The sequence below is a fragment of the Colobus angolensis genome, unplaced genomic scaffold (genome assembly GCF_000951035.1).
Source record: "Colobus angolensis palliatus isolate OR3802 unplaced genomic scaffold, Cang.pa_1.0 Scaffold73, whole genome shotgun sequence".
Classification (NCBI taxonomy): Eukaryota; Metazoa; Chordata; class Mammalia; order Primates; family Cercopithecidae; genus Colobus; species Colobus angolensis.
This window is the reverse complement of record NW_012121043.1, coordinates 12,349,223-12,359,641: the sequence shown is the minus strand read 5'-3', so window position 1 is coordinate 12,359,641 and position 10,419 is coordinate 12,349,223. Positions and strand designations below refer to the sequence as shown.

General features: G+C 38.9%; 1 protein-coding gene across 2 annotated transcripts in view; it reads left to right on the top strand.

Annotated features, from left to right (window-relative positions):
• The first annotated feature begins 6 nt into the window (after positions 1-6).
• Positions 7-10,419, top strand: part of DCBLD2 (discoidin, CUB and LCCL domain containing 2) — an 89,737-nt gene continuing 79,324 nt past the window's right edge. For both annotated transcript variants that reach the window (XM_011927656.1, XM_011927655.1), the window contains exon 1: positions 7-135. In XM_011927656.1, coding sequence (XP_011783046.1) covers positions 69-135 — 67 coding nt within the window. In that variant the 5' untranslated portion in view covers positions 7-68. The remainder of the gene's footprint in view (positions 136-10,419) is intronic.

Here is a 10,419-nt window from a genome sequence, read left to right as displayed (position 1 = left end):
CCCCCGCCTGGGCCGCGCTCCCCCTCTCCCGCTCCCTCCCTCCCTGCTCCGACTCCTCCTCCTCCTCCATGCCTCTGTTCCTCCTGCTCTTACTTGTCCTGCTCCTGCTGCTCGACGACGCTGGAGCCCAGCAAGGTGAGTGAGTGGTCCCAGGGGAGTGAGCGGCGGGGCAGCCTCCGTTGGGGCGCCGGGTCTCTTGGCCCCTGAACGAATCTGCAGACGCTGCAGGGAGGCGCGGTGCGCTTTAGTGCGTGGCCAGACCTGACTGGGTACTCACAGGGTTGAGTTGCAAAGGCAGGCTCTTGCCCCTCTGTCCCCCAAGTTGGCGCGGCTTTAGTTTTTGGCAAGGCCGTTTATTTCTCTGAAAGGGGGACATGAGACCCTGCTATGAAAGCCTCGTTGATATTAGATCCTTCTGTGGAAAATTTTAGGGAGGAAAAAGAACCTTTGGAGATAATGACCCCTAAAGTTAAGTTGCACGGATGGATGGAGACTGTAGGAAGGCAGGTTAATTAACTAGCATCTTAAACCTATTAAAGGTAAGTGGTGGTAATTATCTTTGTAAAAGAGCTCGGGTTCTGAAGCGAATGGAGTAGTTTCTGCTTATCTCTGAGTGTTGGATTCAGAACATGTTCTTTACAATCCGTTATTGAGGCTGGTAGTCTAGACTGCCTTGGTCAAACACTGGTTCTGACCCAACGCTATGCTAATTTGCCCAAGTGAAGCTTTCCACATTAAAAAGGTAAGCCTTCCCAGAAAGTGACAAAACTTTTTTTTTCCACCTACAATCCTTGAAAAACCTGTTCCAGAAACAAGCGAAACTGTTTATTAAGTAATTATCATAATGGAAAGAGAATGCGGGGTGATTTCTTTTCCCCTTGAGTACTATTTTCCGGTAGTGTAGCACAGTTTTTTGAATCAGTTTGGCATCAGTTTTTGAACAGATTTTTCCATTGCATTTTCTATTTTATTGCAGTGGGAAGGATAAGGATTGGATTGTTACTTATCGCTAGGAAGAGAGTTTTTTAAAAAGAAAGTTGTTCTCTACCTTTAAGCGCAGCTTTATGTTGCTTTCATGGTTTTCAGTAAAGTATGGAATCATGGCCTGTCATTGAGAAGATGCCGAACCTTGACAGGCATGTGGAAATATAATCTCTCTAACTGTAAGGAAAAAATGTATTTGGCGTACTGACCCCTTAGATCTAGACACATTTCTGTATAGAGTAACTCAAAATTAAATGCTTAGTATTTAGGTTTTAGTTAGATCGTCTTCTAAATTGAACATCATCAGCATTTAATATATTGAAGTATGAAATCCTTCTCTCCATTGTAGAGATGTATTTCCCTCCTGGTAGCGGGGAAAACAGGCTTATATATGCTAACACTTAGGGCTTACTTTGTGGCAGGCACAACTAGACTAAGTGGTTTGTGTTTATTAACTCCTTGAATCTTCACTACAGCCAGCTGAGATAGTTATTGTTATCCCAGTTCAAACGTAAGGAAATTGAGACACAAAGAATATAAGGTACCTTGATGCAGGAAGGCATATTACTCCATAGGCAGAGTACTCTGTTTTGCTTGTTTCTGGATCTGATAGTGTTTGTATCATGTTATTAAAAAAATCTTGGGACAGTATAGAATCAGTTACATGTCTCCCTTCCAAATGAGGGATTGCCTTGTTTTTAGAAAAGGCCAGTCTACCGGCCTAATCCCAGCACTTTGGGAGGTTGAGGCGGGCGGATCACGAGGACAGGAGATCGAGACCATCCTGACCAACATGGTGAAACCCTGTCTCTACTAAAATACAAAAAATTAGCTGGGCGTGGTGATGCACGCCTGTAGTCCCAGCTACTCAGGAGGCTGAGGCAGGGGAATCGCTTGAACCGTGGAGGCGGAGGTTGCAGTGAGCCGAGATGGTGCCACTGCACTCCAGCTTAGCGACAGAGCGAGACTCCTTCTCAAAAAATAAAAACAGACCAGTCTAATCAGACATGCAACATTAGTTCATTTTTTAAGATTTAATTTATTTTACCAGAACATTTTAACAAATACATTTCTCTTTAACAATTTAACAGTCATCTTATATAAACATCAACATAAATAGAAATGATTCTGATAATTATAAGACTTTATTTCCTCTTTAGTTCTGTTCTTCTAAATTGCTTGGGCAAATTTTGCTAAATCATTTAATATTTAATCTCTTTGTACTTTGTACCTCAGTTTTCTGCATCATTAAGATGAGAATGCATACCTATCTCATAGCTTGATATAAATGAAATGATAATATGCAGGAATTTTGCAAAAGGAAAAGCTTAACATAGCTATAAATGATTATCATTAATCTTGAGCTTACTAAATTGATAAATTGAGTTAATTAGGTATACATCTTCTTAAAACTCAGGAATTATTTGAGATTTGAATTTCCTCATTTTTAAAAATTAAATTTTTTACCCAAAGCACCCTAAAGCAACCTGTGGTGGAATTCCTTTTAAGCCAGTCTTCCCTGTCTACCAGATGTTCTTTTGGGCCTACTGATATTCCCTCACATAACCTGAAAAGACGTCTGTTTAAAACATCTTTAGAATTTTTCATAATGGGGATTTGAACAAGTAGTAATGTTCAGCTACAAGATAGAGTTTTTACTCTATAAGAAGTCTTAAGATTGGAAGGAAATAAACTGTTGACAATTGTCTTTTGGTGGTAAAATTGGGGGACATTTCTTTATATTTTTCTACATTTTCTGTAATTTGTGTATAGTCAGAATAAAAACTAAACTGCAAAAAAGGTTTCTTTGATAGATTTTTTTTCTTCATTTGACAGCTGAAGGTAGAAATTCATCTAGTATGTATGTTGAGGTAGAAATGTGCTTCAGTGTCTTTTTTCTTTCTGACATCATTTTGAAATAGCAGAATATATTACCTTCATTCCAATTAATGTCATACATAGCTATTCCTCAATAGATTTTCTTTTCACAATGACCTTTCTTTTTATTTGCCTCCGAATAAAATGTATCACTAGTTTGAAAACTTACCGGCTTTACACAGCAGATGTATTTTAACCAGTCCTGTTTCAGTCATAGATTTATAAATATATTGTGTTTGTTTACCTCTATTTATTATGTTGATGTTTCAGATACGGCTCGTATTTGTGTAAAGTTCTAAGTTGGATATCAAGAAGTTGGTCTTCGAAATCTTTTTTATTGAAAACTTTTTTTTTTGTAAAATGTACATCTCTAAAAAATTTAAATCGGTGAAATTTATGCTGGTAGCATATTTACTACTATATTAAATTTGTAGGAAGTTGATGATCTACTATGATTTTATGTCTCTGGTTTCCATTATGACTGTAGGAATTTGAGTTACTTCATCTCAGGGACTCAGCTTCATTTGTGTCCTGGAGGGCTTGCCTACTGTCTCGGTTAGAATGTAATTTGTACATGGTAAAATATCAGATAATTAATTTTTAAGATCCATTAAGCCTGATTTGTTTAGGCCTATTAATATATAACATGTTGTGAAGATACTAGTTTTTCTTTTCTAATTTAATCTGTGGAACAAGTCAGGTTCATTCTTAAAAAGGATGTTTCAGTTATTTGATCATATTTGGAACCAATATGTGAAAAAGTTTATATTCTGTCAAGGAATGCTTTTATTTGCTTGTGATGCAGGGAAGTATTTTTGAACAATATTTGTGAGTTGTCAGAAAATAAAAACTTATTTCTCTCTGCAAATAAACATTAGTAATTATTTTTCACATTGACATTAGGTTAATTTAGAAATTTCTGTTGCCTTTTCTTTGATAAACATCAGGGCCCTTATGCAGTTTTGTTCAGAAGCAAATAAATCAAAGCATCCTTTTCTGCTCTATTTCTAATTAGTTTTACAAAATGAAAATTAGAAACAGCACACATTCCACACGTGTGAGTGATCAGATTTAAACACCATGTTTTTGAAACTTGTAAATGAAAAATTGATTGTAAGATTGCAGGTAAATTATAGGTGGATTTCTCAGTGTTAGAAACAAAAAGAACACATTATTTTCCCTGGGGATAGTTGATAATTCCATTTGAACATCTGAGCTTCATTTTAAAGACGAACATGAAAAAAATCTTAAAATGGTGGAATTGGCATAAGTAAAATACCAATACTAGAATTAAAATGACAAATGAATTAATTTCCAAAAGTTAATCAGATCATGTATGTGAGAAAGGGCTAGATTTATATAGGAGTAGAATTTAAATTTAGGACTACACTTCTCAAAGTGACACTGGGAGGTGAAGCTCAGGGAGTAATGTTGGACATTAATTGAATGCATACAAGTAGACAGTTTCTGCTTCCAGTTCTTGATTAGTTGGAAGCATATGGAATGATGACCTAACAGTAGAAGGATTGGGAAAAGCTTCATAAAGATAGTGATATTTGCTAAGTGTGATTGTTGAAATATGAATTGAGACAATTTGGCAATTTTTCTGATGTGGCTCCCGGATTCAGTTTTCTTTTAACAACCTTATGGCCATAGCATTTTGTGTTTATTTTAAAATATTGTATAGATAATGATTATTACTCACAACTAAAAATGTAGATGATTATCCACAGTTCCATCTTCTAATCCATCAACTTGTAATTTTTAATTTTCCTTTCCATTATATATTCACATGCCTGCATAATCTTATGTAGTTGTAATTTTAATAGTGTGTTTATGTAAAATTAATTTATAGGCTAATTTAGCACATGTAAGCATACCTACAGAATACAGTAAGACAAAAATTTCAAAATGCAAAATCTTATAAGACATTCAGTATTTATGAAGTAATTACTATATTGTTCAGAGCTGTTATTGTATTTAATTGAATTCTTCATTCTGGAGAAAAATCTCTGAGAAAGTATTTCAGTTCAAAAAGTTTAGAAACAAATATCATGCTAATTTTTCAGTTCATTGTTTGAGTTAAATTAGTATAACCTATGAGGACAGAAAATACAGATATACAGATAAACTAGTATCTAGTGAGTGCCAGTGCAGTGCCCACTGAAGCTGATGAGATACTGGATGATTTCCAAGGGCTACTAAAACGTCGCTTACTAGCTCAACCTGCACCCTGACGGGTGTGTAGTGAAAGAAAAACTTTGATTTGCTACTTGAATTATGGGAGAATCCCAAGATGCAAGTTCCCTCAACTGCTTTTTAAGGAGAGTGGCCCAGAATTCCCTGCAAGGCTTTTGTTGAGTAGGGTGCTTGCAACCTTACCTTCAAAGCTGAATTGCCTGGGATCAAAGAGAAGATATTAGCACTCTTTATTAAGATATTGGCACTCTCATTCAGAACTATCAGTATGAAGGGGTACCAACTGTGAACTCTCATGAGAGTGTGCACGTACCTCAGTACAGTCCTGAGACATTCAGAGAAGAGTAAACATTGTTACTGTCTTCAGAGAACCTACAGTCTATTTGAGAAAGTAATTATCTTCAGGTTGGAATATATATAATAATAACCAAGGAAGGATATCAGAAGATTATGTGAGACAGAGAGACCTCACCACTCCTGGAGAAGCAGGAGACGCCTACTATAATAATAATCAAGGAAGGTTATAAGAAGGTTATGTAAGGCAGAAAGAGCTCACCATTCCTGGAGAAGTAGGAGACGCCTCACTGATAAAGTGGTTTTAGATTGGTAAGCTTTGAAGGGTTGGCAGGTTTCTTACCCACAAGGAACTGCAGATATTTGAAGAGTAAGGTCATAAGATTAGAACATGGGGAGTCAGTGAAGTGGGAGTGTGAAAGTTCCACCTTTTTAGAAGGAGTAGCAAAACTCATTCTGGTCCTGCTCCACTGTTTGCTTCTTGAACCCATGCCCTGCGTCTGCCCAGTTATTGGAAAAACACTTGTTGGTTAATTCCTGTGCGCCAGTCATGGTACCACATGCTGGGACATTTTCCTCTTGGAGCTGTGTTAATGACTTCCATAGTGTTGCCAGCAGCCCCTTTATAATCTGTAAGATACCATCCAAACTCCTTTGCATATTATGTATGTAATTTTTTTTCACAGTCTGGTCCCTCCCTTTCACTCTGACTCAATCTAATGCCAGCACTTATCACACTGTATAGTTCAGATATGAGACTGAGCTAATTTTGTTCTTCTAAGATATAATTTCACGTCGTTTTGCCTTGTTCCCTATACTAACCTCTTTATATATGCAGTTTCTTCTACTTGAAATGTCCTTATTTTCCTTGTCTTCTCGGTAAACTCTTGATCAACCTTCAAAACCCTTCTTGGGTATCCTCCCTTTATGAAGAGTTCTCTAACAGTCCCCACACACTTATCTCCACATAATACATTCCACACTGTATTCTAAGTATTTATTCCTGCCGGTGGAGAGAATTTTATTCATTTTCTTATTTCTAATACTTATCATCATGTCTGTCATTTAAATTATGTGAATTAACCGCATTTCTAGAGTTAATCTGCTACCTTGAGCACATTATTTGGTTCCTCCCTGGGCACCGGCATGCACTTCGTGCTGTTGTCTTTTGCCTGATCCCTGTAATTAGTGGTCAGTTCAAGAGCTAGGAACAGAGCCATGTCTTGACCATTACTACTTGTTTGCTACCTGGGAAGCCTAACAGTCTTCCCAGCCTTTCCCAGCCCCACCTCTTTCCAGGAGGAAGACCCCTTTGCTGCACACCCTTGACTATGAGAGGAGTCCTTCAAGCTGAAATTCTGAAAATAGACATGGCAACTTCTTAGAAAGCTCTGCGGCCGAGCACGGTGGCTCAAGCCTGTAATCCCAGCACTTTGGGAGGCCGAGACGGGCGGATCACGAGGTTAGGAGATCGGGACCATCCTGGCTAACGTGGTGAAACCCCGTCTCTACTAAAAAATACAAAAAACTAGCCAGGCGAGGTGGCGGGCGCCTGTAGTCCCAGCTTACTCGGTAGGCTGAGGCAGGAGAATGGCGTAAACCCAGGAGGCAGAGCTTGCAGTGAGCTGAGATCCGGCCACTACGCTCCAGCCTGGGCGACAGAGCGAGACTCCGTCTCAAAAAAAAAAAAAAAAAAAAAGCTCTGCTCCCCGCAGATGGGTCATCCTTTAGAACGGTGACAGCTTAAATCAGTGCCAGCAGTTTGGGCAGACTTTCTTCTTTGCACACTTTTTCAGCTTCTGACTTCAATAGGCATCTCCAATATTATAAAAGTTCCCCTAGTTTTTGTTCTAGTGGTTGGCCTGTCTCCTTTTTCTTGCCAGTGGATATTCCTGGGGAGCATTCAGGTAGCTTCACTCATCTGGTGTAATGGAAAAGTAATGAGAAATGGAAACTGGAAAGATTGGTGGGGACGGTATTGTGGAGGACTTCCCACTGAGGGGCAGACTGAGGAGTTTATACCTGCGATGTTAGGCCTGACATTAGCCTCAGGTGCTTCCTCTTTCACCTGGTTCACTTGGCTGTCACTAGATTTGGTTATCTCTTCCCAGCTCAGGCACCCCAGATCCATCAGCTCAGCAATGCTCTTTCTCTGGTCTTGGACAGTTCCGAAACTTGGGCCCATGTGATAATCCCCATTCTCTGCTTTCTCTGGTTCTGGATAGCTCATAGTTACAAGAGTAAGTCATGTGGTCATCATGATTAGATCTGCCACAAATTAGGACTGGCTAATCAAGTCGAAAGTGGGGATTACTGCTTAGCAGACTTTCTCACTTTGTACAGCTCATTTGTACAGCTGAACTCCTGCCCTGCTCCTAATCCTTGCACAGTATGACTGCCTCCTGCCTGAAACCTTGTCCTCTTCCTCTTTATCAGAGCACTGCTTTTGTTTTGGTATGCTTTACACTTTTATGGCACTTTTACTTTATATCTGGAAACATGCTCAAAATGCCACTGGCTTTTACACATCTCTTTTTTCAATTGTTTATGGTACCTTATATCTCTATTTTTTTCAGGGACAAACTTTCTAAATGGTAGACTACATCTGTGCTGTATATTTTCTTAGTGACTGGCACACAGCAGATATTTGTTATATTATTAATTTATTTTTTAACCCTTGCAATAAAAAAGCAAGGGTTTTGTTTCTGCTTTACTGAAACTGTCATTTAAACTGTCAGATTTTTATTTGTTTGTTTTGGTTTTTGTTTTAATTTGAAAACCAAGCAGCTTTGTCTATATTATTAGTTTTAGTTGTGTTTTTGTTTTTTTTTTTCTTACTACAGTGGTCTTTGAAAATCTGGAGGCTTTGGACTTGGACATACCTGGATTTAAATAATAGCCTTGTTGAATTTGACATCCAGTTACCACTCTAAATGTTTTAAAATATGTAACTCATCTTTCTTTTTAGACTGTAATGAGGGCTAGGATTGAATCTGGGTAGCAAGTAAATTTTTGTTCAATGAATGAATCAATATGTGAAAGAAAATTTTGTTTCACTTTACTCTGCAGTTAAAATTTCCATTTTTAAATGTTTCCTTTCCACTAAGACTCACTTTTCCATCCCTCTCCCCCTTATCCCCAATTATTGTTCCACCCCTAGCTGAGTGAGAGGAGTCAGAGCATGCAGTAGAGGAATGTGACAGACAGGCGTGACTGTTCACAGTGATTTGTCCATTCAGGGGCTCCAGCCCACCCAAACCTTAGTATGAGTTTTGTGCTCTCCTTTATGACCTTTGCTCTGCCTTTTCAGCCTTCTATCTATTGATGTGTTTCAGTGTTTTTTGATCCCCACCATCTCAGATCATTTTATCTCTTCTCTCCTGACATGCCTTTGTTTCTGCCTACTCTTGGCATCCTAAAAGCCAACTTTATAGGTCTGGATGTGAAGTGGATATTCTGTTGCTTGCATGAAGGAAGAGTGTTTTAGTTAGGACTTTTGAGGTTATAGAGAACAGAAATCTGTATCTGATTAAGGTAGAAGGAGAAAGTATTGGGAGGATTGTGAAGTAACTTACAGAGTTTTGTTAAAGCTGAACCTACCTAAACCAAGGGGAAAGCAGGAATGCAGCTAGACTTCAGGAGCCAAGGACTCAGCTTAGTTCTTCTCTCTTGCTTCAGTCTGGCTTTCTCTTTGTGGGAGGAATCGTGGCTGCTGGCAATCCCGAAGGCTTACAGTTTTAACACGGAGAGATTCTGTATTTTCCCTATTGTACAAGGTCCAGTAATTGGAGGAAAGGGTGAGTTGGCCTCACGTTGGCCCAGTGTGATTCAGTACCCACCCTTGGACCAGTCAAATAACCAGGGGGCATGAGGTCATATTAAAACTGTTGGGAAACTGCAGAGCACGTCCCAGAGAAGGATAAGGCGGGGTACTAGATAAACAGAGGCATCCTCTTCTAGGAGAAAGTGTTACATTTATTAAAAGTCTACTGTATTTTGAAGAAGTTCTTATTGAACCTTTACATTTATCTTGGGAGATAGGTGGTGGTATCCTCATCTGTGAGGTAGTCGCGTCCTCACCAGTGTACTGGTTAGGGTATGTAAGCTCATGGAGGTTAAGTGTCCAGGATCTTCAAAACTGGCATGTGTAGAATTTGACTCTCAGTCTGTTGGACTCCAAAGCCTATGTACTTTCTAATGTGTTAGTTGTCTACCATAACATTAGTTTAGGCTTATTTCTCATTCAGCGGCATGTGCTAGGAGCGTTGTATGCTTTATTTCTGTGTGTATGCTTATAAAGGTGAATAGAATGCATTGCCTTTCTAACCAAATTTTACAGCTTGGTATGGTAAACTGACATAAATTTGCATAATTAAGCATATTAAGTACAGAAAGATATTATTATTATGGAAATAGGGAGAAACACCAGGAGCTTCAGAAAGGTTTCACAAAGAAAATAACATTGAGTAGGTATTTGCTAGGTGGATGAAAGGACGAGGGACGTTATTCTTGGCAGAGTGCAATGTCAAGTGCACAGAGGTGAGAGCATGCAGCATGTGGGGAGTCACCTATAGTTCAGGACTGTGGAACAAAGAGGTTGTGGGAAAAATGAAGAGATGAGACCAGAAAGGGAATCGGGCCAGATTATGATAGACTTTGTATCCTGGCCGAAGTGTTTGAACTTTGTGGTATCATCAGTGGAAAACAGTTAAAGGATTTCGAAATAAGGGACCTACATGACCCAGATAGTATTTAAGAAACTCTGACTGGAGTGTGGATAGTGGACTAGAGGGAGGAAAGATAGAAAGTGGGGAAACCTGTTAAAGAACTTTGCAAGGGCCTGTACTTGTTCAGAGGGACTAAATTTAGAACTGCTAAGGAGAGAGAAAGTGTAAAATATAATGACTAGTTAAATTTGAGAGAGCCAAGAGTCAGTTTAATGTTGAGATTTTTCTTTCTGGAATCTTCTTCCTCTTACTGCTTTCTACTTCTCTCATTCACCAGGATTTCTGCCTCGCTAACTTCTCTTCCTCTCTCTCTCTCTCTCTTTCTCTCTTTCTTTCT